Genomic DNA, 27,113 nt, shown 5'->3' with positions numbered 1-27,113 from the left:
CTGGATCCTGTGTTTGTGCCTGTGGGAGGGTGGAGAGTGTGTACACTGGAGGGTGGGGGCAGGGTGGCCTTCACTCCTGGACACCTCCGTGTCCTTGGAGAGTCAGGGGGCTCCACGGATTCCCATAGCCAGACCCAGGGGCCCAGAGTCTGCCACCTGCTTTGTATTATATCAGTAGCCTGTGACCCTCCTGGTGTTGTGGTCATCCTTGCTGAGTGCTGGACCTACCTCTGTGAGGTGGGGCTGGCCAGGTCCTCAGGCATCAGCCATGCAGAGCCCTGGAGGCTTCCTGGGCCTACCCCAACGTGAAGTAGATCCACCTTGGACTGGGACCCAGGGCAGCCTGCTGGAAGTCTGATCCTAATCTTGCAACATCCCAGATGAGGTATTTTTAAAAGCGAATGTGTTTATTTACTTGTTCACTAAATACATAGTGTTACTGTGTGCAAGAAACTGCTTTAAGTTCAGTAAACATAGCCATGGACAGTCATGGCCCCCTGGAGCTTATATTCCAGGAAGAGAGGCAATTAGGTCATCTGTCAACAGATGTTGTGACTTCAGGTATCCATGAGAGCTGCAAAGAAAAGAATAGCAGTGACATGGGACAGGGTGGCAGACTACGCTGTAAGTAGAGCAGTCAGGAGTATCTTCCCTAAGAAACAACATTGATGTAGAGACTTGAAAAATGTGGCAGCACGGGCAAAGACCCTGCCATATGAGTGTGCTCCACATGTTGAAGGGACATGATGCCTGCCCCTATGGGAGGTCATAGGATCTTAGCCTGGACACTGGGTTTCCCACAGAGGCTGATGGAAGGACAATGCAGGGTTTGAACAGGGTCCTACAGTTGGACTTCTGCTCTGGCTTCTGTGTCCGGATTATAGGGGGTGGCTACTCGGAAGGCCAGGGGGCACCTGGGCAGCATTGAGAAGTTAGTGGGGGCTTCCAGGACAGGAAGTGGCTGAGGACAAGGTGGGCAAGCCCTGGGAAAGGTCTTGGTAAAGAATCTGCACTATGCCAGCTCAGACAGGCCCCTAGGTTCTCCACCCCAGCCTGAGCCCACCTGGAACACCCCTGTCCTCAGTTGGGGGAGGAAGAGGAGTCCTAGAAGGGAGAGGGCTCCCCAGTCCTGAGATCTTGGTCTCGAGTTCTTGCTTCCAAGTGGGCAAAGGTGTGAGGCACCTGTGAACGGTGAGCAGGATTTCAGTGCAGCGGGGCAGTCACCCCCTTGGCGGTTCTTATATCTGAAGGTTTCCATCCTTTGTCTGTTTCTCTGGCACTTCGTTGGATTTATTAGTAATTAGTTAATTAGTCAAGAGAATGAACTGAGGAGGAAAGAGTTGACTGGGACATAGATTTAGAGGGCCACAATAACTTTCTGGTATGTGAAATTTGAGGCCTTTCTGAGGTTGGTCTTACCATCAGAATCAAGAGACACATCTCCTGCCTCTGCCTGCCGGCACTTCTACTAGCAGATTAACCTAGTAGAATCTGCTCTGGCCTTAGTTTTTCATCGATGTTATCAGAGATAGCTTTAGGCTAATAGGGCCTCCCATCCATGAGGATGGATCTAGAAAGAGGGGAGGGTATATCCATGGTGGGTGAGCATGTTGGGAGCACAGGACACACACGGGTAGGGACATCCAGCATGGTCCCATCCAGTCAACCCATACCTTGCCTCCTCCTTCATTGTAAGATCCCCAGATTGTCCTCCCTCAAGGAAAAGACTTGGCTGTCCAGCCCCACTGCCTGTCCGAGCTGTGCCTTTTCCTCTTCCTAGAGTGGGGTAGGCATTCCTTCCTCATTGAGATGCTGACTAAACTCACTCCTCTCCCCTCCAGCAACCTCCAGGACCTCTTCTGGTCTTGGGCAGTGGGGAGTGCCCAGCTTCCTATCTTTTTCAGCTGTCTTGGGCTTTCTTCAGGCTGACCAAGCTGTTCCTTGCCTCTCACTGCCTTTGTCCAGGCAGGTCTTACTGTCGGGAATACCTGCTCCCCCATCCTCTCCATCCACCTTCAACCATTTCCAAGGACCAGTGCACAGGCACCTTCTCCAAGAGCCTCCCTCAGTTCTCCTTCTGCACCCAGGCGTGAGTGTCTCGTGGCTGGAACCACGTCTGCTTCATCTCCCTCTGAGGGTACTGGGTCTTCATGAATGAGGTAATCCCACAAGCTGAGATGTTACAGGTAGGGCAGGGTCTTGTGATAGAAGTACCTGAGGCCAAGACACAAGAGCTGAATCTTACCTTGGTTTTTCTTATTTTCCCCAGATATCTTTAACTCCATAGCTCAAATGGCCTTTATAGGGAGTTTGGTTTTACATCTGAGCCTGCATCTCATCAGTGGGTATCAAAATGGCTCTGATATTTTCTTGTTTGGTTTCTTTTTTTCAGCAAACAGGAAAAGGTCATATCATAGAGTTATGTGTATGTTCAATAACTTTAGAGGAGATCATTTTATCAGACTGTTTGAACTGGAAATGATTGCTAACTGTAATTCCAAACCCTGCAAGGCACCTCTGTAAACACTGCCAGAGATATGAAGAAATTTCTACAGTGCCCTGTTCTCATAGGGCTTTCACTGCTCATGAGGAGAGAGAAATGAAATTTGTGAATCTCAATGTTGTTCAAAAATAACTGCAGGATTCCACCCACTTAAGTGAGAAGTCTAAAATAAACTCACAGACGCCTAGAGAAGAACGGTGGTTACCAGGGACAGTGGGGGAGGGTGGGTGAAATGGGGATCGGTGTTCAATGAGTATAAAGTTACAGTTATGCAAGATGAATAAGTTTAAGAGATCTGCTGGATAACACAGTGCTTAGAGTGAACAATACTGCATTATGCGCCTAAACATTCATTAAGGGAGCAGGTCTTGTGTTGTATGTTCTTACAACAAAAACAAATAAGTAAATAAAGAAATACAATATTGGATGAGATTGTAATGGGAGAATGATGTTTAAGTTCTCTGGCTCAGTGGGGAGGGTGTTCAAGGAAGCCTGGTCAAGCCCACTTATGGGGTCATCCAAATGGGTGCAGAGAATCTGAGATGGTCACTGAGAGACTGAGGCCATAAAATAGGTCAGAGACAAAGAATTAAGGACACAAGGGGTGTGTGAGCCAGAGCCAACCAAGGTGCTTGTGGAGCAGAGGGTTCTGTGGATTAGGATTTCAGGTTGAGTGGCAGGGAAGGAGCTGTTCTATCTGCAGAACCAAGGAAACCAAGACTGGTTGGGGACACAGGATGAAAGAGGTTTTACAGAAATACTGGAGGGGGATTTGGAACTGGCAATGTCCTAGAAGTAGTGAGAAAGGCAAGATCAGCTATCAGGAAAAAAGCCAGTTGGAATTCTGGTTGTAGAATGAGTCCCAACAAATGGGAACTGCTGCCATCAGAAGTGTGGGGAGAAGGACAGGGCTGAGACCCATCTGGAGGAGGAAGCCCTTTGTCCTGGCACACATGAGATCCAGCAGGATCTGGTGAAATAGGAACCTTGCACAGTGTAGGCAAAGCAGTGTCTTGGGTGGACAGGTGGTCATACTGTGCTGCTCTGGAATACGCTTCCTCACTGCAGTGTGGACGTGCCTGCTAGACAGCTGTGGGTTCCTGTGGGACACCTGACTCAGTCCTCTGTTCTGACCCTGGCTGTGCCTCTGGCCAGGCCAGAGCTGGACAGTGGAAAGCACGCCTCAGGCTTCCTCCCACAGGGCCCTGGCCTCCTGTCCTGGAGCACGTAGAGTCTTGCAGCTCTTCCTTGGCGGATGATGAAACGCCAAGGAGAAGGAGTGTGTTTGGGGGCTCGCCTGAGCGTCCTGTCCCTGCGTGGGTATGGGAAGAATGGGCAGTAACTCTGAGGGTGGCTGCTCTGGGGTGGATGTTTGATGTGTGTGGGCCCCACAGGAGGAAGGGGCTCTGATCATCGAGGGACTCCTCAACATCGCCTGGGGACTCAGACGGCCCATCCGACTCCAGATGCAAGATGACCGGGAGCGAGTGCACCTCCCCTCAGCTTCGTGGGCACCTGGACAGCCCAGCTGCCCACTGTGAGTGCCTAGAGGGCAGAGTGGGGTCAGTGGGCCTCATGACACCTTTCAACCCTAGCATTACTGTTTAGGGTGTTTGTGGGATAGGCTCAGCCTCAGAGTGGACAACCCACTCTGGACAGGTTCTGGCATGGGAGCGTAGCCCAGCCTGGCTTCCATTGTCCTGTGACTACCTCGGTCCTTCCTCACTTTATGTGCACAAAATGCAGCCTTGCCCAGGGTAACCTTGCTAGATAACAACCACATTGTCTCCCTCACAGAACATTCCTAGGCTTCCATCACCTCCATTTTACATTGCTGGAGGGGGATCCCAGGGCCAAGCACCCTACCACTGAGCTGCATTCCAAGTCCATTCAAACCTTAACTGCAGGGGGAGGGGGGACTAGGAAATCACACAAATTTAGCTTCCTACCACTCTATTTTATTTTAATGTCAGATTTTATTTTTGTAAATATGTTAGAGTTTAAGATCAGACTTATTTTCGGGAGAATGTTTTGATCAGAAGGACAAACTGTTTCATGGACGTTCACCTCCTCCCACACTCCTACCTCTCAAAAGGGCACTTTGCTTGTTTCTGCATAGTATGCCTCTTTTTAAGAGGCAAGCATTCAGAGCTGTGCCCCCTACAAACCTGGAGGTAAAACAGATGCTCTGGGATGACTCACCATGTTGACACATAAGCATATCCCCATATGCTCCAAGGACAGGTCTGAAGTGCCTAAAGACCTTCTGGGCTCCATGAGACAGCATATCCCCATGTGTCCCTCGTCACTTGTAGCAAATTTTGAGCCACACAGACTTAAAGCATAAAGAAAAACTGGAGAGCTATGGGTTCCTGAAAAGCAGTAGTGTGACCCATGTTCCTTTCCTGAGATAAATCTGGTCCCAGGTGCTATCAGCAATTGCAGACAGCAGCCCATGTATTCGCCTGGACTCTCCTGTCTGATTCTTCCTGGTAACGCTTTATTGCAGGCAGTATCCCATTGTGCCTGTTCTTTCTCCATCCTGGCATGGACTATATGGGCATGGGGTCAGTCCTACAAGAAATGTGGAGGATGGCCCTTTGGAGGTTGCCTCTGCCTGACTCCCTACCAGGCCCTTGGAAAACTCAATTTTCAAAATTGTTCAGGGCCCTGAAGCTGAGCCCACTGGGTACATAGCTGCATAGAGATGCACGGCACTGGCCCTGTGCATGTGTCTAGATCTTGCAGCCTAGCATGGCCACTAGGGTCTATGGGGCTAGACATTTGCTCTTCCTGGAGATGCCTGTGGGAAAAATTTGCATTTCTTTGGTTTTTTGCATTCACTTGTCTCAGCTTGGCCCATTTCTGTCCTGTATCCTGCCCCCAGAGGCAGCCAGCTTCATCTCTTTGGCCTAAGCCACCTGAGCTTTTGTCTCTTTTCAGAAAGGAACCACCTCCCCAGGACAGCAAAATCACTGCTGAGGAACCAAGCACTCAGACTGTGCCCAAAGCTGAGAGTTCCAGAGATGGCTCAGGTAAGTGGAGCTCAGGAGCTTCAGGACCTTGTTTCATCCAGGGAACGAGGGGATTGATGCACAACCACAGTCTCCAAAGTGCAGGCTTGTGGAATAGCCCCAAATGGCTTCATTTATCTTAGGAGTGACCCGTTCTAATAGAAAGCACTTTGCTTACAACCTCGTTTACTCCCCTTTATGGAAAAGGGAACAGAGACTTGCAGAAGGGTCACAGTGTGTCAGTGCCTTGAGTCCCCTGCACTGTGTCAATGCTATACAAAGAAGGAACATCAGCAGAAGGCGTGGTGCCCTCCTGGCCCTAGGACTCTGGGGGCTTCATTCATAATCGCTCATCTGTCCTCTTTGTGCCTCTTCCCTTAGCACTCAGTGAAGGAGTGGGTGCACAGAGGACAAGTCTGAAGTGCCTAAAGACCTTGCTGGGCTCCATGAGACAGACAGGGAGGCTTATGGTCACATGATGTGACACAAGTTACACATTCCTGTCTGCAAACTGTCTGCAAATTGTCCAAGCTCTGCCCCTGCCTCTAACACTAATGCCATTGTGTTCTGCAGTGTGGTTTGACCACAGGATTCTTGGGAGCCTCACAAATCCCAAAGGTGGCCTGGTGGCTAGACCCACGGCAGTTTCTCTGCCGCCGCCCTCCACTCTGCCACCATCTGGTCCATTTCTCTCCATAGGGTCCCTGGAGGAAGAGGAGGAAGTACCACAGTTGATGAGGACCAAGAGTGATGCCAGCTGTATGATCCAGAGGAGGCCCAAGTGCCGTGCACCTGGCGAGGCCCAGCGGATCCGCCGACACCGATTCTCCATCAATGGGCACTTTTATAATCACAAGGTGATAGTCCCCCCTGGTATCTTCCAGTGCCCTGAAGCTGAGAGCACAGGAGCCATGCCTAAGCACAGGCACTGCAGCCCTATGATCCTTGTCACACCCCCCCCCCATCCTAAAGGCTCAGGAGGAAAAGAATCTTGCCCAAAGACCCATTGGCATGACAACTCATTCATGATCTGTGCTTTCTCTGCCACATACTCACTGTCTTTCCATTCTCCAAGTGGTGTGGATTTTTGGCAAGCTCAAGGCAGACCGTAATGCCAATTTATCTTTAGTGAGGCGATGTTCTATAAAGTTTCCCTCCAAGTTCAATTGATCATTCCATGGGAACAGCATGTATCCAGCCATCACTCTCACTTGTTAAATTAAGCCTGCTAGCGGAGGTGTGGCTAGGAGCAAGTGTGTTTGTTCCCAGAGAACCTGAACAACTCCTGATTCCCAGCACCCGCCTTTTGTCCGAGTATGTATTGTACTGAACTTAGGAAAAGATCACCTTCCCCAAATTACATCATTCCACAAACAAACGGAACTGTAAAAGGAGAAGTTAATTGTTACTATAAATGGAATGAGTGGCAGTTTGGGTGAGGCCCTGGTTGGAGTGTCCTGTGATAGGCCATATCCTGCTGCCCTGGGAAATGAAAGCAAAGGTTTCCAGTTTGAGCAGCTGCCTTCCTTGATAGAGCATGACTCATGGAGATGGAGGAACCTGGGAGGTCCTAGGGTTCAGGCCTGAAGGAACAAGTAGGTCAGGTCTTCTAGACGTTATTCAGGCTTGCCCTTGGGGCACCCTGGATTTTGGGATAAAGATTTCAACTCTGCAAGCTGAAGGGAAAACTTCTTTAATCTCATTACCTCCCTTCCGTGCCTTGCTAAGTTTGCAGTCAGTGTTTACAAATGACAGGGTTTTTTATTTGTTAAGTCCAGAAAAATTCAATGTGAAAATCAAGTCTCCTGAAAAAGCACAGGGATAGCCAGGGTTGAAGTTCAATGGAGATTAAGAATATTATATAGACTAACAATAAGACCATATTATAATTTGGGTATTCTTTAAATCTTGTTTCAAAAAAGGTTTAATCTGTAAAGGGTTAAGCTCCAATTGTTAGTATTTGAATAAACATTGACATGCTATTTTAAGAAATTTTCAAAAATTGTCAATGAATTTGTATATGAGGCCAGGTATGGAGGGACACACCTGTAATCCCACTGGTTTAGGAGACTGAGGCAAGAGGATACAAATTCAAAGCTAGCCTCAGCAATTTAAAGAGACTCTGAATAACTTCACTCAAGTCTTTCCCCAAACATGATCTGATTCACAGTGAAGTTAATTTTATTTCCAGCCTGGATAAAACTTTTTAGCTGTTCTCACTGCTTTGTCCTGGCCTATTGGATTTGAATATGGTCTACTAGAGAGAAACATTTTGTGGTTAATGATGAGAAAGCAGCCCTAAGGCTTTTGTTCTCACTTGGAGTTGGTTTGTTTCATCTTGAGTTTTTTTTTTTTTTTTGAGGGGGGGTGGTTTCTGGGGATTGAACTCAGGGGCACTTGACCCTGTCTCAAAATAAAAATTAAAACAGGCTAGGGATGTGGCTTGGTGGTTTAATACTCCTGGGTTCAATCCCTGGTACCAAAAAAAAAAAAAATAGATTATGTACATAAGTTTAGGTTGTTTTCTAATTCTGTGCTCCTAACAAACAAAGAAGAATATTTTGCCCCATGGCTCAAGGTAAAAAATAGTGGGTTTTAACTCCAGTACATTGACTTCTCTAGTGTCTCTAAGAAATATGTCTGGAACATTGAACCTTATTTTAGGCATTGCAAATATCTCAGGAACATGATCTCTGGAGCACTCTGTGAGCTTAAAAGAAAGGAACAGTGAGGTTTCTCATCACAGCCACAGCCTTATTTCCATTTGAACCACCCTCCTAAGAGAGGCTGCTCAGCCAGCCACACACTCAGGCCTTGGACTCTTACCCCGGGAACAGACTTACCTGGAGAATATGGATGCATTTTTCCTGACAGATGTCCTACTTTCCAGAACACAGACATTTTGGACAGTTGGATCACATCTCCTGGGTGAGAAAGGAGCTTCAAAATAGAAACCCTATGTGAAAGCCCTCATTCTTACCTGCTCTACACCCATACCCAGTTAGTATTCATAGAAATTAGGGTACAAATTCCTTGAGTCACAAGCAACCGTTGAAGGGCGGGAGAAAGAATAGTAGCATTGACTTCTGGTGGGAGTTGTTCCAGGGTTTATTTCTTAGAACTGTGTACTTGTACTTCACTCAATCATTTCCACAAACTGTTTTGATTCACAGTGAGATTGGTTTTATTTCCAAACTGGGTAAAATATTTTAGCTGTTCCTATACTGCTTTGTTCTGGCCTATTGTATTTGAATGTGGTCTATTAGAGAGAAACCTTTTTGTGGTTAGAGTTGAGAAAGCAGCCCTAAGACTTTTGTTCCCACTTGGAATTGGTTGGCTTCATCTTGAATATCTGTTTTTTTTTTTTTGGGGGGGGGGTTTCTAAGAATTGAATTCAGGGGCACTTGAACACTGAGCCATAACCCCAGCCCTATTTTGTTTTATTTAGAGACAGGGTCTCACAGAGTTGCTTAGCACCTCACTTTTGCTAAGACTGGCTTTGAACTCAGGATCCTGCCTCAGCCTCCTGAGCTGCTGGGATTAGAGGCATGCGCCATGTGCCTGGCTCATCTTGAGTTTCTCAATGCTTTGTGCAGAAGAAACATCAACAGTCTCTTGTAAATAAGACCTTTCAACTCCTTGAAATGGCTTAACCGCTCTTTTCCATGTTTCTTGGGAACTGATGTCTTTCTGAATAACGTACAATCCAGACTCAGTCTAGTTCTCACCTATGGAAGAAGCAGATTGGGCTTTGAGGCTGCCTCTGGATCTTATCAGAGTAGAGACCAGCTGGTGTTACTGAGAAAGTCCCTTAAGCACCCTGAGTCTCAAATACTCTCTTGAGAAAGCATACCAGAGAGGAGGAATATGTGAATTTGAACTCAGCTTAGAAAGGAAAGAGAACTGACTACTTGCACCTGAACCCAGAGTTAATGAACGGCTTTAAGCATTGCAGAATCCTTATGTGGCAAAGTTCTTTCTAGACAGGTGACCCTGAGCAGCTATTTAACCTCCTATAATCCTATGTTTTCTAAGAAAAAGGGAACACATTATAGGCACTTAAAATGGTTGTTATGAGGATTAAATCAAAGATTTGATGTAAAATATTTAGCAGGTTCACTACATGGTTAGTATTTACTGAGGACTTATTAAGTATCAGGCAATGTCTTAGGTGATTTCATATTTAGATATTCCTCCACTTGTGTTTTAGTCACCTTCTTCACTGCTGTGACTAAAGGACGCAACCAGAACAATTGTAGAGGAGGAAAATTTTATTTGAGGGCTCACAATTGCAGAGTTTTCGGTTCATATACAGCTAGCTTCATTTCTCAAGGCTCAAGGTGACACTGAAGATCACGGCAGAAGAGTGTGGCAGAGGAAATTAGTTCATAGGAAGACTAGGAAGCAAATAGAGTCTCCACTCACCAGATAAAAAATATATACCCCAAAGCCGTGCCCCCAATGTCCATCTTCTCCAGCCATACCCCACCGGCCTTCAGTCACCATTCAATTAATCCCATCAGATGATTGATTCTCTGATTGAATTCTCTCATAACCTAATCAATCATCTCTTCTTTGAACCTTCTTGCATTGTTTCACATGTGAGCTTTTGGGGGATGCCTCACATCTAAACTATAACAAATTGTGATGAGATTGTGTCCCAGTAAACCCATCATATATTGAAAATATCAATGATGAAAATGTATCTAGTATACCTGACCGACCAAACATCATTGCTTAGCAACACAACATTCTGTAGAGAGATGGTGGTTTTTTCCTTGTGATCCCATGACAGTCTGGGAGCTGTGGCTCACTGCCCTGTCCAGCACCGAGAGAGAAGATAGGATCACATTATCAGTAGCCTAGAAAAAGATCCAAATTCAAAATTCAAAGTACAGTTTCTATTGAATGTGTATTGCTTCTGCCCCATTGCAAAGTTGAAAAATTGTGAGTCAAACCACCATAAGTTGGTGTCACACATATTTGGGCACAAAAGGTGGCACACATATTTGGGCAGCAATTTGGAGACTGGTTTGGAGGGGCTGAGATGAAGGGAACATGTTGGAAACTGCTATAGTGTGACTTGAGGACCTCTGCTCAGGTACCACTAAGAGAATGTAGAATAAATAGATTTGGGACATTTAAGTCTTGGAATCATCTAACACTTGGTGATTCAACCGACAAAAAGAGTGAAGGGAAAACTTGCTTCCCCTTCCTCAGTGAATTACTTCCAGGACCCTGGTTCTTAGGATTCAGAGGGCTTTCCCTGGTGGTATGCAGGGAGAGAGGTTATCTTCCTTAGGGATCTCCGTAAGACAGGAACCCTTACAATTTCCCTGAGTGTCTCTAGGTCTGGGAACTGTTTGCACATAGATCTGCATGAACGGACAGGTGCCGGTGTTCCTAGAGCCTGGCCTCTGTTGCTTGAGTGTGCTCAGCACTGTGATGCCAGCCCTGAGCTGTCTTCCCACCCCACACAGACCTCTGTGTTCACTCCTGCCTATGGATCCGTGACCAACGTGAGGGTCAACAGCACCATGACCACTCTGCAGGTGCTCACCCTGCTGCTGAACAAGTTCAGAGTAAGTCTGGGCACAATGGAGCAGCGTTTCCCTGGGATAACGACGCTTTGCTGTTTTGCTGGGAGGAGAGCTGGAGAGGCTGGGGAGGGCTGCACACTAGCAAGGTTTCCTCTGCTGAACCTGATATCTCTGGTATTTTCAGTAAAGAGGGAAGTAAATCTCTGATATTTTTGTTGGAGATCTCATGGGTGTCAGGAGGGGCTCAGGCAAAATCATATAATTTTGGTGCCTTGTCTATGTGGCTTTGTGGCTGTGGTTACTTTGTTCCATCTTGTCTCAAAAAGTTGTTAAGACTGACTTTCTGTGACTTCCTGTGCAGGTGGAAGATGGCCCTGGTGAGTTTGCACTGTACATCGTCCATGAGTCTGGGGGTAAGTGTCAGCTTCTGCTTCCAGATTATAAAAGCAAGAAAATTCTGCTCCTATGGCAAGCTTGCCAACTGTACTTCTTCCTTGAGGGCTCTGGGCTGGCCTTGCTGGCAGTAAGCAGCCCTCCTATACTGGCATATACTGCACTTAAACCACACACCTTCTTCCCCAACCCCAACCCAGGCACACTTGCCATCACTCTCAGAATCCCACCAAAATTGTGCACAAAGCCACCATCACCAACCTCTTCAAATAAAACGGACTTTTCTCAAGCTCATGGTGATTCAGTCAGGAGAGGTGGGGAGTGCAGGCCAGAAGCCGTGACACAGAGCTGCTGCTACAGAGCCTGCATGCCTCTCTCTGCAGCACTGGCGTAGCAATGTCCTGTGACTGAGCTGGCCTGCACTTCCTCATTTCTTTTCCCACTCCTGTCCACTCAGCTCCTGTTTCTTTGCTGGCTGGATTTTGTTGAATGACACTATAGGAAAAGGAAAAAAGTATTTTCCCTCTACCCTCCTTTTTTGTAAATAAGATTGGGAAGAGAAAAACAAAAGGGGGTTTGTGAACAGGTGCATGGTGTATACCTATGGGAGCTCTCAGGAATGAGTGACTCAAAGGGGCGGTTAGAAATTGGGCTTTCAAAGCACTTCAGCAGAAGAATAAGTGTTTAGAAAAGTGACCAAACAAAGAAGGGATTTGAGTTTCCAGGGAGGCAAATAGTGTGAAGGCCAAGATATCAGGGAATTAATGGGAGATGAGGACTAGTTTCAATATTAACTATGTAGATTCCTCTGATGCTAGTTCTGAGATGACAAGGGTCTAGAGCTGTCTCTGGTAATTAACTTCTGTCCTTTCTGGTAGAGGGGGAAAGGGACACATTGATAATTTTATTTTCTGCTTTTAAGCAAATAGGATCAGGACACGGAGCTTTTCTTGTATCCATTCCTTCTCAGTTGCCTTGAGCTCAACATAATCCCGTGCCAAAGTGGCAGATTGGGGTTGGCTGGTCCTGAAGCCTTTCCACAGGAAGTGAGGTCTGAAGAGGGTTCCCTGAGCTCCCTGAACATGCATTCCCTACAGTGTTCCTGTCCTGGTACAAAGAGAGACATTTCCAACCTCTTATGGATTTTACAAATTGCCTTTTGTTTCAGAGAGGACAAAATTGAAAGACAGCGAGTATCCACTGATTTCCAGAATCCTGCATGGACCCTGTGAGAAGATCGTCCAGATCTTCCTGATGGAAGCCGACTTGGGCGAGGAAGTCCCCCACGATGTGAGTAGGGGCTAGATGGGGGCCTGCTTCCTTGGGAGGGTCTAGGAGGAATCATGTGGATTCCAGAGGGCTCTAAAGCTGACCTTGGCCAGAATCCTCTCAGGTGATGTCTCCTGGGACCACACAGCTGTCCTGAAAGGGCTCCAGTTCCCCTTCTTCATAGTGACCACCAGCTTCGTCAGCTGGCTTAGAAGAAAGAGGTTGAGTCCTAGAAAACTGGGGCGCTGTGCTTTTACTCTCACACTAGTGAACCCTCTTCCTTCTTTGGAGTGTACCTTTATTGTCATTACATTCAAGACCCACACCAGAGCTCCTTGACTGGGGCCTATGCAAGGGAAGAAGATGGCTAAGTCCTACCAACAGTCTGACCAGACAATGAACACATGTTCAAACTCCTGTGCACAGAAAAAGCCCTAAAGGTTTGGACCCCAAGGAGACAGTCTAGTAGCCCAGTCTCCCTCAGCCTCTTCCCAGAGCTGGTACTGTTTCATTCCATTGTTAAAAACAATGCTGTTCTCACCAGCCTCCCCACACCCACCTGTAGAGAACACCCAGTGTGACAATGCTGCAGTATTGAATGCTCTTCCTAATATTCAACTCAATATTTCCTCCCAGGGATAATAGTTGCCTTCGAGATAAGAATGGTTCCCATTCTCCCATCCTACACAGCAGGGCAGTGTTGGGGGTAGGGTGGGAAGAAGGGCAGCTACTTCTGTGGACACAGGATGTTGGCTGGATTGGCCACTATGGAAGAAGCCATGAGAAAAAGAAAATACATTTTGGGCTTCTCATTTAAAGCACATTAAAATGTTCTTGGATTTTCTAGGTCGCTCAGTACATTAAGTTTGAAATGCCGGTGCTGGACAGTTTTGTTGAAAAATTAAAAGAAGAGGAGGAAAGAGAAATAATCAAACTAACCACGAAGTAAGCAGCACTTAATCAGCCAGTCGTGGGTTCTGATCATCAGGGCATGTCTGCAGGGCACACCTGTGCTGGGTACCTGGTGCCCTTGCAGTTTGAGGAGGCCTGCTTGTCCTGGCTCCTAGCATCACCCTCTGGTTTCTCAGTACTGACAGCATACTGGGGTGACAGCCTGCCAAAATGGAGGGAACCCAATCTAGATTGCCCAGCCAGCCTTGGCATTCTCAGAATCCTGGAATATAACTGCAGAAAACTGGGAGGGAAAGACAGAGGCAAGAGCAAGGGTGGGCACTAGATCTAGTGATCTAACTCTGGAAAAGCAACCACAGAGAGGGCCTGCTAGGTGCAGCTACTGTGTGGTCTGAGATCTTTTGTACTAGCAGGAATACTAATCCTGCTGGAAGGTGGCCATTGTTGGAACTCAAGCACCAGCTGCTATTGCATCAAGGATGAGTTCAATAGAAAGGGGAACAGGGCCTGGCTGTGTGAGATTAGCCAGACTGCAGGTCCCCATGACCTATCTGTCCTTCAGCCACATGGAGCAGAACATGTGGAAACATTCCCAGGGTCTGAGGAAGGAAAGGCAGGCTACTATGTAGAACCTTGGGTTGGTAACTGGTTTGGATTCTGGTGTCTGACTGAATGACTCTTGGAAAACCTCATCCCCCCAACAGCTTCCAATGGTGCATTTGGGCCCCACAGAGGGAGTCTGTGGAGATCCCAGAGTGAAGGATCTCTTGTGACATTGATCATGTCACTTAGGGTTTTGGAGCAGGAAGGGACCTGGGGATCACTTGATCAGTCTACTCAGTGTGCAGGGAGGAAACTGAGGCCCCAAATGAGGAAGGATGTAGCACAGGTTATTTGTAGAGCCTGGGCTGGAACACAGGCTTCCTGACCCCTGACATGTTGCCCCGTGCATTCCAGTATGCTCCTGCCTATGCTGGAGAGTTTTGGGAATGGAATTGTAACAATCTCTACGTGGTAAAGAGCCTTACTGATGCTCCTCACAGGAGCAGGCTGGACTCTTCTCTTTGCTTCATAGAGGAGAGGTAGTGACTGCCAATCATCCACTCAAGAGCAGTGATCTGGGTCAGATATCTTTGTGCTCCCTCTCTTCTTCTACTCCTACCTTACTGCCCCTCCAGCCTCAGTGAGTCCCCTTGTCTTTGTCTCCCTCCAGGTTCCAAGCCCTGCGTCTGACAATGCTGCAACGCCTAGAACAGCTGGTGGAGGCCAAATAGCAAGCCAGCACATGTCTCTTCTAATGCCCACTGCAGCAAGTGCACATGGAGTCCCAGCAGCCAGGCCTTGACTGGTCACACTCATTAATGGCTGCCTGAGGAATCTAGTGCCTGTGTTTTTAACCTGTCTGAAGTCTAAGCATTGTGAGTCCTGCATTCCTATCCTTGGCTCCATAGTGAGCACCCACAGGAAGCAGACCCAGGCCCCAGGAGCCAGGAACTTGCCAATTGTGTTCTGTTTGGCAGGCTAGCCTTGACGTGATTGGCACTGAAACTGAGCCAATGGCTGTGTCTCCTGCTCAGGAGAATAGTATCTGACTAGCCCCTGGGGTGTAGGCTTCATCCATTGGCCTAGTACCTGGCTTAGAGTTCCAGTAGGGCCACCAAGCACTCACTGTCCTCATTCTCCATGTGCACCACGAGATCCCTGTCAATCCCATATCATACTGCTACTTGGTTACTCTACTGGGGAAAGCAGGTGTTGCCAGAAGTTATGGGATATACCCTGTTTCCAGCTATCACTTTATCACAATATCCCAGGCCTCTAAACCTCTTTGCACAGCCCAGCACCTCTACTGCAGAGCCTAGATCAGGAATAAAACCATGGGGAATCCAACTGCTTTCTGCAGAGATCATTCTTCTCAACAAAGCCCAAAGGAATTATTAAAAGAAGCTTGCTGAAAGAAATTCACCAATTTAATCACGTTGGGGAGGTGGCTTCTATGGTATTGAATGGACACTGCTGGCAGTGGCTTAAGAAGGCAGTGCTTGGCCCTCATCACCACTGTCCTGCGGACACCTATCTGCCTCGTGCCTTCTCTGGACATGTGTACTTCCTATGTAGTGGACAGGGGACAACTGTAAACACTTCCCTGTGTGGTAATGAGGAGAAAGGTCTGTTTGGGGAGAAAGGGCTTTAAATTCCCTGGGGCCAGATACTGAGAAATTTGTGTTTGTGGACTATTGGAGAATTTTTGGAGTGAATGAGAAATCCTTTGCAAAAACTGTAACAGTTTACATCAGCCATGTTAGTCTAAAACAGAAAACAGAAGATCAAATTCTTCTGCTGGGGTATGTGAATGGCAGATTTAAAAGGAAGAACCATAAAGACTTGCAAAGATAGGAGAGATTTCATCAGCTAGGCATGTAGAAGCTCCTTATGGGGTCCCCAAAAGAGCAGGGCATGGAAACAATCCGGCGGTGTGGAGTCACTTGTCAGGGTAGACTTCATACCAGATTGCCCTCACCCAGATCTGTCACCATAGAGACTCAGAGATTCCAGGGGAGGTCTGACAGCAGTTCTCTTGTCTTTTCTTTTGATTGGCAGTATATTTTCTTAGGTGCTCAATAAAGGTGTGCTGTATTAAACTGAAGAAGTGAAGACCAAGCTTTTCTTTTCTTTTTCTTTCTGCATATCCATATTGACCTCTTCTTCTAATCTCTAAATCTCTTAGAGAGCTTGGCAGGAGAGCCACAACCCGATTCAACAGGACTCCTGTGTTTTTCAGGCATAGCCTGGGGATTGGTGTGGGGTCTGAGGTGAGACTGCTGTAGGACATGAAGGAAGAGTCACGGTGACAGCCTATGAGTGATCTGAGCAATAAGGTCACCCTGCATCAAAGAATCTTAGCATCAGAAAGGCCTCAGGAATCTTCCAAGCAGTGGCTCAGTAAAGGGTAAAAAAGGAACCAAGCAGAAACTTTCAGGTAATTTTATTTGCTCACCAGTCCATATTTATAACCTCAGGCCTGACAATTGCCCGTCTATTGTTCAGGAGTAACTGAGTGACTGCCTTATGCCAGACCTGGGCCCAGCCTGGAAGAACAAGATGGAGTGACCATCTGTCCTGTGTTCAGGGATCTCCTTGTCAAAGCAGGCCATCTGGGAATGTCAGGAGACCAGTTTAGCAAGCCAGCTAATCTCCCAGGAAGGAGGCCTGAGGCTGAGCTGCGAATGGCCAAGATAGTGTGTGTGTTTTTGTAGGCCAGGAGACCCATGCCAGTGAGGAGCAGGACAGGGGCCCAATGTTTTGAAGCCACTGCAGCAGGAAACTCCATAAGTTCCAACTTGGTTGTTTAGTTTTTATAGATGCTAAAATACTATTTACGGCCTTTTTAGCTAAGTGTCACTTTCAAAATATACATTATCAAAACTGATTCCTGAATATCATAGCTAGGAAAAGTTTGTACCAAGTTGTATAGAAAAGGATATGCCCTCTCCTGGAATCCTCTCAGGGCCCACAAATGTTTCTTTCAATACCACGTTTGTTTTCCTGAGGCAATCAGAAAAGGATTCATCCAGGTCACCCCAACACCAGGATTTCATATTTTAGACTTTGTGATTTCTTATTGATTTGGGGGGAGCATCAGCTTCATATAGTTTACAGTATTTCTCTTATGAGATAGTAAAAGTATCTGAAGATAAAGATCCCTGCAAGAATGTGCTGTCTTCCTAGGCCAGCCCTCAGGGACCAGCGAGTATAATAAACAACTCAGGATAAATCAACATGATTGCAAAAGGACTGGAATCTGGAAAAACAGGGTTGTTTGTCCAGAACAAATGAGCAGAAGGGATCAAAAAAACAGCTTGTTTTTCTGCCATGATAACCATGTGCTACCTGCTTGGAGTGTTTACCAGAAAGTGGATTAAAGGCCTTCTCACTGTCAAATAAATCCATCTACCCAGGATACATCTGGCCCCTAAATTCTAGAGAAACAAGGCCCAAGGTTTATGCAGTCTGACCAGGTGATTTGTAGAGGAATCAAGAATGCCCAATGTGCCCATATGTGTAGAGCACAGGCACCCCGCAGCTGTACAGGAAGCAGTGAGATATCTTTGTCAGGTGCAGGGGTGAGCTGCAGCCCCCCCCCCCCGACCCTCAGTTCCTCAGCAGTGTTCAGGCAGGAAGCTCAGTTGGTCAGATCCAAGCAGCTCCAAGTGTAAAAACAGCCAGATGCACACACTATATTTAGAACTCACAAGCTGTGATTGGGAGTGAGCCAGCTGTCGACGTGCTAGAGATGCACAGCATGCAGGGTGGGGCACTAAACCCTCCTTGTGGGGCTTTAACAGAGATATTTTCTGCAGGCACAGGAATGGGAATTCCCAGGGTTTCCTTTCCCAAAGAGCTGAGAGGAAACTATCTCAGCTTAGTAGACAGAAACATTGTTCAGGGACCTTGTGCTGAGGGGTCTGCTTTGTGGGAAATGTACCACTCCGGCCCCTTCATTCCTGTCACACTTGACTGGCTTGTTGCACTAGGTTTGTGGCTCCATGTTGCCAAACGCAGCACTCCCTGTTGAGACAGTGCTTGTGACTGTGAGCGTGTGTGTTTGCATGCAAACACGTATTCACACACAAGGGAACAAGGAGTTCAAGGGAAAAAGCCAAAGGAAAAGGAAGCTGTCTTTCCAGGATGTTTCTCAGCTCAGAAAATCCTTCTTCCTAAAAAGAGCCCTTCAAACACTGCCACCCCCTCAGCAACACAGAGAAATCCCAGCTGCGGAGAGGCTGACCCTCTTTTGGCTCAAGTTCCCCAGAAAGATGCAAAGTTAGATGCCTAGGCTGTGCATGCCTCCTCCCTCTTCCCGCTTCTTTGTATTTTGTAAGTATAGTGTGTGAACCCTCTCAATAATTTAACTGACATAAAAACAACCTGGAATTCCAGACTTCCTGGCTTCAGAGTCTGACTGTGTCACTGATAAATGTGTGACTTTGGGTGTTTGGGGAAAATTGGGTCCTAGTGTTTGAGAATTGGCCACCAAAGGCAGAAGTTGTCATGAGATTGAAGAAAGGCAGATAGATCCAGGATTGTGCAAAGTGAATTCATCAGTGACTTGCAGACTGAAGTGTGTCTTGGGTGGCAGCAAACTATGGATCTCTGCACATCAAGGCAGAAAGAAAGGATTTATATATGTTTATATGTTAAGCTAGACAAAGGTAATATTTGTACCAGAATATACCTGGTTTAAAAAAAAAAAAGACTATTAACATATCCAACATCAATTAAGAAACAATCTGGGTGTCAGTGACCAGAACACCATACTTAGCTGACTATCTTAACAAATTTGTCCTATAAAGTTTGGGATATGTGCCAGGGTCAGCTGGTAAGCAAAATGGTGGTTATAATAAAGACAGATGTAGTCATGTCAAGCTGGATCCTACATTGGGCAAGTTACTTGCCTCAGTTTTCCTATCAGAAAAATGGGGCGATAATAACAATTCCTCTCTCAAGGTTGGTAAAAGGTATATTAGCTTTTAGGGCACTAACAAATGGCATCAAGAATCTCAGCCTACAAGAACATTTATTTCTCTCACATGTTCCATGGGATTGTACTGACTACAGGTGCTCCATTGTATCTTTCCATCCTGGGTCCTAGGCTGAAGGAGCAGCCCCTCTTATTCTTGAGGCAGAGAGAAAGAGCAGAGTGCTGGGGCAGAAGCACAGTGACTCAAAGCTGCTGCTGGGCTGGGATGTGTCTCCCATCCACTCATGTGCAAGTCATGTGATAAAGTCTACATTGGTGGGATGGGCATATTGTTCACTAGGAGGCACGTAGAGTCACATGGCAATGACCAATAATGGAAAATCAGAGAAGGGTGTCACAAATGCACAGGTATAATCATACCATGGGAATATTAATAAGGTACTGCAAGTGCTTTAAACAGTGGCTGGCACAAAATAAGCCTTCAGCAAATGTTAACTATTTTTAAACTAATAAATTATGAGCATAAAATTGCACCTAATTATTTTCAGTTCTTTTTTTTCTTTTCCCCTTAATTACTCATGTCCTATTCCATGTTCTTTCTTCATCCTTACCTCTTACTTCATCCACTCTTGGCCATTTGCCTCTTCATATTTCATCTTCCTTTTAAAATTCATAATTCATTACCCAGTTCTCTAATCTGCATACCCCATGGGACTTCTGTGGCTGGCTCAGTTGTTTTCAGGATAGGAAAAGGAAAATCCACCTTTAAGTGGGACATGGCAAGACTTAGTTTTTAAATTTATGGCTGTCTTACAAGACGTTTTTGAAAATTTTTATTATTTTCACATACATAGAACAAATAGTCCTAGCAGATAATCTTTGCTCTTTAAACTTCCTAAGCCATCCCTGGCATCTCTGGTTATTGCCTTTCATCCCCAGCACCTCCAACCACCAATATCAATAGCTTGTAACAATAATTTAAAAATAAAAGTAATAACAATGGCTCACATTTCTTATGTGTTATGTATTGTGTTAAGTGCCTTACATTATTTTACCTCATCCTTTCAATAGTACAGATATTATCTGGATTCCTGGGTTTTATCTTCATGATCTAGACCTCTTTCAGTTTTATGCTTTAACATTTGCAGAGGGAGCTCCTTGAATAACACAAAGTTCCAGTTTTGGAGTATGAAAGAGAAACATGCCTCTTATTTATCTGCCAGACGGATGTGATGGTCCCTGATGTATGAGACTATAGCAAAGATGAATGACAAGAACATACATGTAAAAGCAGTTTGTAAGCTGGACATAGTGGCTCAGGAAGCTGAGGCAGGACGACTGTGAATCCAAAGTCAACCTCAGCAAAAGTGTGGGGCTAAGCAACTCAGTGAGATCTGTCTTTAAATAAAATACAAAAAAAAGGGCTGGGGATGTGGCTCAGTGACTGAGTGCCCCTGAGTTTAATCCCCAGAACCAAATAAATAAATAAATAAATAGAAAGAAGAAAAAAACCACTTTGTAAACAATTAAGCATCTTATATATTCATTCTTGCAACAAATATTTATTGAGTGGCTTCTTCCTGCTGAGCACTGTTCTTCCCACTGCAGTCATAATAAAGAACAAAAAAGATACATCATGGTTGACACATTTATGGTCGTTGGGTTTGCTCTAATGAGATAGGAAGCTTTTAAAGGGTTCTGAACACATGAATAACACGGTTTCACTTGGGTTTTAAGAGGATTATCTGGCTGTGAGAAGAGAATAAAATCCAGTCAGGAAGCCAATGCAATAATCCAGCCAGGAGGTGATGAGTGGCCAGGTGGAGATTACAGCAGCAGAGACACTGAAAACAGCTTGATTCTCTATATATTTTGGATATAAACCCATTAGAATTTGTTGGTGGATTGGATGTGAGTTTGGGATGAAAATAAGAAGAGATAACAATGACATCCAAGTTTTTGGCTTGAGTAGCTGAAAACAATCAAGTTGCCATCAATTGCTGGGATGAAGACCACTGAGGAACAAGTGAAATGAGTATCAGGAGTTCATTTTGAGGTATATTAAGTTTGAGATATCTATTACACACACAAATGGAATTCCTGAGTTGCTGATTGGATGTATGAGTCTGGAGTTCAATAATATTTGCCTTCCAGGATCAGTCTGGAGTTAACAATGAGGGAATCCTCAGCGCATATGATGGTATTTGAAGACTTTGGACTAGAGAGGATTCTCAGAAAATGCTGCACCAGCCAGGCTGGCTGAGGAGCAGAAGCAAGAGTGTTCATTACTAAAGAGAAACAGGAGGGGTATGTGGAGAATCACAAGGCTTTGAGAGGAAAAGGGCTGTTTCAAAATTGGGTAGTTCACTTACTGTGTGAACTTGAGCAAACTTCTTCTCTAAGCCTTGGTTTCTTTCCTGTAAATCCAGTGTGATCATTCCCACCTTGGGGAAGCCTTCTGGTGATAAATGACTCACGAAAACCACCAGGAACAGTTTAGGCTCTGCAAAGGGATCTCTCTATACCAGACACTCAATATTTGAATTAAAAATACAGTTTCGAGGCTGGCAGGCTGGTTTCAAACGCCCTGACACAGGCTACGGTTTCTATCGACTATTCAGGTCACTCCTCAACCACAAAGGGAGGCAACCATAGGTCTTGTGGTCCTGGGGTCGCCGCCTGCCTTCCGAGAAGTGGGAGAGTTTAACAAAGCAAACACTGGAAGAAACCAACAGAACGGTCGGGTGGGTCCGGGACCATAGAGGGTCGCTCCGCCACATTCCTAGAGCGGCCGCGCGGCGCCAGCGAAGGGCCCGAACTTCCGGCGGCGGGAGAGGCGCGGGGCGAGCGAGGGCGGCGGCCGGCGCGGCGCGGTGAGTGGGCTGAGGGCGCGGGGAGCCGCGGCGGGTGCCTAGGAGCCCTTGGGCGCTGGCTGGCTGCCGCAAGGGAGGCGCCGGCCGGGCTAGCGGCGTGGCGGGTGCCTCGTGCCTCCCGGCCGGGCCTGGCCCCAGGCACCACAGGGAGGCCGCGCGTGTCCCGTGCTGACCACGGCCAATGGGGCGGGTCCGTGCGGAGCGGCCCAGGGATGCCTCGGGAGAGGAGAGAAGATAACTGGTATACCCAACCAGTTGGGGCCAGAAAAGGACGGAAACGAGTCTGTGAGCCTCGGGCCTTCCTTCTTCCGTTGCTCATGGCGAGATTAAAGATCAAATCTATTGTACAAAAGCGTGGACAGCTCACGGTTGTTCTGAGCGATTTATAGTGACTCATTTTTAATTTCTTATTCCCTGATGAAATGCCATTTTTCTTGTCATCCTCTCAGTTCTATGGATGAGGAAACTGAGGCTTACGCCTGTTAGTTTTGCAGGAGAGGAGCTCCTATGGATCAAGTTCACCTGAGTACCCTTACCTGCCCCAGAATGTGTGGTCTCAGTGCTGAACTTGTTTTTGAAAGAGGTGACAGACGCATCAGTACTGCCCCTGAGAACACAGGCTCTGGAGTCAGGCTGCTAAGAATTGGGAACCATGCTGGTGTGTTAACTACCATTGTGCCTGCATTTTCTTAGCTCATAATGGAAATAATTGCATATAGCTGCTATGAGAACTAGAGACCTAGCCCAGAATTAAATAAGCTCAGTGGCTGGCACATAGGCTTCCTGTTAGTATGATGTTTTCAACAGTAGGTATATTTGATAATCTCAAGAGTTTCTGACCTCTTTAATATCAAAGTAGACACGTGGTTTTTTTAAAAGCATAATTATCATTGTAGCTGTTTTTTGAATGCTATGCACCTAATACAATGTCTCCTAGATGGTCTGTAAATGTTTGAGAAAGTTAAGAAATGGGTAGTGCTCGCTCTAATTTTGTTTTCTGCAATTTGCACTTTCTGATACCATAATTATAGCATATATAATTATTGAAAATCCCCACCCGCAAAAGTCCCAGGCACTATTAGGCCTGGAGTCTCTATTATATCCTAAAATGGAAAAAAGGCAAAAAAGAAAAGATGTTATTTATGTTTTCATTTACTTGGTTTATATGCTTTTATATAGAGAAACTCAGGATAGTTATTCCTGTTTTAAAGTCTACTTCCTGTCAAGATACAGAGAATAATTTCTATAATTTTATTATTTTTGTAGTCCTTGCTTCACCCACATCTCACCCATTTGGAATTTGTGGAGTTTTCTCTGTTGTTTTGATTATTTTAAATAACGCTGAGGCAACTCTGTAAGTAAATAAAAGTATTTACTTGAAAATTTTAATTTTGTAGCATTTGGCTATTTTTAAAATGCCATCCTATTTTTACATGAAAATTATTTTCTTCCCTTTCTCCTTTTCACGGGTTCTACCTACCATGCTTTTTCTACTCAGTTTTAAACTTTCTGCTACCTTATAAACTTTCTGTTGAAGTTTCTCTTGGAAACTTTGAATTCTTGGATTATTCAATCTAAAAAAAGTTATAATAAAACATCTATTATTTGAGATTTTACTCTTCTAGTATTTAAGGATAAAACTCCTTTAGAACTCCTTACAGAGTAGCTTTTACTTTCAAAACAGTGTATGCTACATAGACCTAAGTTGTTACCTGTAGATGTAAAAGTGGAATCGCCAAATAAATAAGAATAAAGAGGAATATATCATAAAGTAGTATGATTTGTCATTTCCTTCAGATTTGGATGCTTTAGATAGTCACTATTAAATAAAAAGTTTAACAAGAGAGTACATATTAAAACATAATGGGATGTTGGGGATGTAGCTCAGTTAGTACAGTGCCTGCCTTGCATATACAAGGCCTTGGGTTCAATCCCCAGCTCGGCCAAAAAACAAAACAAAACAAAAAAACCCATAAAGATATTCTGTTACACAAATATTGATTGTATTTTGAAGTTATTTCTTCCCATTAACTTTATTTTCTCTCCATATTTTAGTCCATCAAAATAGTGTACTCATTTGATAGTACCTAAAAAAAATTATATTTTCCTTTATCCACATTATCCTCTAGAATTATTATGCAAATATTTTTCCCTTCAGAATTATTTTTTCATTTGTATTGAATATGTTTTTAATTTAAAAATGAATGTAATTTCAATGGCTTGTAAAGGCATTAAAGTTGAATAACTAATAGATCATTAGTAATTTATTTTTATTTTTCATTCTACCCACAGAAAACTGAGCTTTGTAGCACTAGGAAATGAAGCCTTAATTCAGAAGAAGACAGTAGACTCGCTAACGAATACACTTGGCTATTCACCATGAGGTTAGGAAAACCTAAAGGGGGTATTTCTCGAAGCTCAAACCAAGGAAAAGCCTATGAAAACAAGCGTAAAACAGTTCGGCAGCGGCAGAAATGGGGAATGACTGTTCGTTTTGATTCAGGCTTGAGTAGACTGAGAAGAAGCTTGGATGAAAAACCCTATAAATGCACAGAATGTGAGAAGTGTTTCAGTCAGAGTTCAACTCTTTTTCAACATCAGAAGATCCATACTGGAAAGAAATCCCATAAATGTGCTGATTGTGGGAAAAGTTTCTTTCAAAGTTCTAATCTCATTCAGCATCGACGGATCCATACTGGGGAAAAGCCCTATAAATGTGATGAGTGTGGAGAAAGGTTTAAGCAAAGTTCAAACCTCATTCAGCACCAGAGAATTCATACTGGAGAAAAACCCTATCAGTGTGATGAATGTGGCAGATGTTTCAGCCAGAGTTCCCACCTTATTCAGCATCAGAGAACCCATACCGGGGAGAAACCCTACCAGTGCAGTGAATGTGGCAAGTGCTTCAGCCAGAGCTCTCATCTGAGGCAGCACATGAAGGTGCACAAAGAAGAGAAGCCACGTAAAGCCCGGGGTAAAAACATCAGGGCAAAAACTCACTTAGTATCCTCTTGGAAAGCTGGTACAGGAAGGAAGTCAGTCGCTGGTCTCCGCCAAGTTAAGGGCAGTGCTTCAGCCCTCTTTAAAAAAAAGTAAAGTGTAAAGACATAGGCTATCTCTTAGAATTTGGGATACTATAGTAGAGCACTTAGATACTGGATTCTTCTTTAGCATGGAGACATTGAAAGTTTAATGACATTATAGGGCTGAAATAAAGACCAGTTGACCTTATTTTTATGTAACATGGAGCACAAAAAATGAAAATATAAGATCCTTGATCTCACTTGAAATTGCTTCCTGCATTGTTTTGACAAAGAGCATCATGTTTTCATGACATTTGTGAAAATGCAGGCATGCCAATGATTACTCAGTTTTAAGACTTCTGTGGAAGGAATGAAAAGAAAGGGAGAAGGAATTAGTTTCATTAGCTTTGAAGTTATCTGACATTAGGAGAGTTTATGTTTGTAAAAGTTTGTAGTATATTAACCATTGGTTTATAAGTGTGACTCAACTAAATAAAATGTATTCAAGTTCACAGACTTTTTAATCAACAAGGCCCATCTATGTTAGTTTTGTTTTTATTCTCTTCTACTTATGTCCCTGTTTTTCACCAGATTCTAAGAAATCCAAAGTGAGAACTGAATTAAACCACAAGTCTCCTATTTCTACTAATACTATTCTTTGTGTTGGTATTACTGCTGTATCGCTGGTTTTCTAGAAGTTTGGATGGATTTATATTGATTGATGTCCGTGGCCTCTTTTGGTACATGTTTGACAAATTAAGCCACCCTTCTAGACTATATGAATAAACATCATATTCTATCAACAAAATTTCAGCTTCTGGCAAAAAAACCCAAATCAAAACAGGAATTTATAGGCCTTCCTGCCAGCAAGACTTCTGAGCTTTTAATTATCTTGGTTTTCTTAGACAAATATTTGTTGACAGCAAAATTCATTTAATGTGTAAGTACATTGGAGCTCCTTTAAAATTTTGACTTTTTATACTATAGGAATTATTTAATAAGGTTAACATTGTTTCTTAATGTCCATCAGAAAGGTGCCAGGTGTTACACATCTCTGATCAGCCTTTAGCTCAGGTTTTATTTCTATTAAACTCTTAACATTCTTCTGATTTTTTTGATATCTTTTATAATCCTATCAGTTCCTGCTGTATTAATGACCAATTATCCACAAAAATAAAGAATGAAATATTTTGCATAATACTACCTTCTGTTTTTCTTTTGGGATATTGTTTTAATGATTTAGGGAGTGGATCTAAAAATCACAACTTAGAAGAATCGTTTGTTATACCAGTTTTGATTTCCTCAGACCTGAACTTTGCCTCCCTTCTGACCTTACACTGGGTTCAGGGCCATAGATTTTAGCCTTATTGACAACACTTTCATCCAAAAGGATATCCAGAAAATATTTTCTAAGTATTAGGCGATTGATTATAGTATAGTTATCTTTTACAAAACACTTGATCTTTTACTTCCTGTTACTTATAGCCAAGTCACTTTGTAGCAGTGCATGACTGTAGGGCCCTTTTAAGAATCTACTGTCAAGTTATTCATTTTGTGTCTGGAACAGCTTCTGACTAGAACTAACCCCACTTTTTAAGTTTGACCATTTTGAGAGCAACCACAGGGTCTTGCAAAAGACAAAACCTCTGTATTGTTGGAATTTATAGTTTACATTTTTATTTTTGATAGGTTTGTATAAAAGTAAAGCAAGTACTCTTCAGATTTTAGTGTAATCCCAGTTTGACTTAGTTTACATTTCTTAGAGCTCCAAAGCTGAGAACAAATAGATTAGTAGCATGGTAGCTTTCTCTGGTAGTTAGTGGACATTGAATAATGTACATCTGGTAGGTAGTGCATCAGAGTACAGTCTCATTGATGAAAATATGCTAGCTGCTCCTCTCCCAATTCTGAATTTCCAGCATTATTCAGGTGCTTACCAAACATTAAATTCTTTTATTCTTTGGCAGACCATCCCCACTCTTTCTGCCTGTGGTACTGTGGATTGAACCCAAGGACTTTGCAAGTGTTCTGCCACAGAGCTATATCCCCAGAGGACTCATTTTTAAATACAGCATTTGTTTGTTATATTTTAAATCTTGTATTT

The 27,113-nt window shown here is 44.5% G+C and overlaps 2 protein-coding genes across 6 annotated transcripts in view; both read left to right on the top strand.

The window, feature by feature from the left end:
• Rassf4 (Ras association domain family member 4) overlaps nt 1-16,281 on the top strand; it is a 35,484-nt gene extending 19,203 nt beyond the window's left edge. For all 4 annotated transcript variants that reach the window (XM_005334412.5, XM_013362452.4, XM_078042782.1 and 1 more), the window contains 8 exons: nt 3,898-4,040; nt 5,447-5,538; nt 6,217-6,374; nt 10,998-11,099; nt 11,419-11,470; nt 12,619-12,740; nt 13,567-13,664; nt 14,845-16,281. In XM_005334412.5, coding sequence (XP_005334469.1) covers nt 3,898-4,040; nt 5,447-5,538; nt 6,217-6,374; nt 10,998-11,099; nt 11,419-11,470; nt 12,619-12,740; nt 13,567-13,664; nt 14,845-14,905 — 828 coding nt within the window. In that variant the 3' untranslated portion in view covers nt 14,906-16,281. The remainder of the gene's footprint in view (nt 1-3,897; nt 4,041-5,446; nt 5,539-6,216; nt 6,375-10,997; nt 11,100-11,418; nt 11,471-12,618; nt 12,741-13,566; nt 13,665-14,844) is intronic.
• Nucleotides 16,282-21,846: 5,565 nt separating this feature from the next.
• Znf22 (zinc finger protein 22) lies at nt 21,847-26,207 on the top strand. Of its 2 annotated transcripts, none has more exons than XM_005334413.5 (2): nt 21,847-21,986; nt 24,279-26,207. In XM_005334413.5, the coding sequence occupies exon 2, from the start codon at nt 24,366-24,368 to the stop codon at nt 25,080-25,082; it is 717 nt and encodes a 238-aa protein (XP_005334470.1). In that variant the 5' UTR covers nt 21,847-21,986; nt 24,279-24,365; the 3' UTR covers nt 25,083-26,207. The 2 variants fall into 2 exon arrangements, with proteins under 2 accessions (XP_005334470.1, XP_013217903.1); XM_013362449.4 differs by lacking the exon at nt 21,847-21,986 and adding an exon at nt 22,045-22,644.
• Nucleotides 26,208-27,113: the final 906 nt, after the last annotated feature.

Source organism: Ictidomys tridecemlineatus, chromosome 1 (genome assembly GCF_052094955.1).
Source record: "Ictidomys tridecemlineatus isolate mIctTri1 chromosome 1, mIctTri1.hap1, whole genome shotgun sequence".
NCBI lineage: Eukaryota > Metazoa > Chordata > Mammalia > Rodentia > Sciuridae > Ictidomys > Ictidomys tridecemlineatus.
This window is presented reverse-complemented; position numbering and strand designations above follow the sequence as displayed.

Bases quoted from the DNA above. Each gene is read 5' to 3' on its own strand.
- Znf22 (XM_005334413.5), top strand. From the start codon at position 24,366: ATGAGGTTAGGAAAACCTAAAGGGGGTATTTCTCGAAGCTCAAACCAA.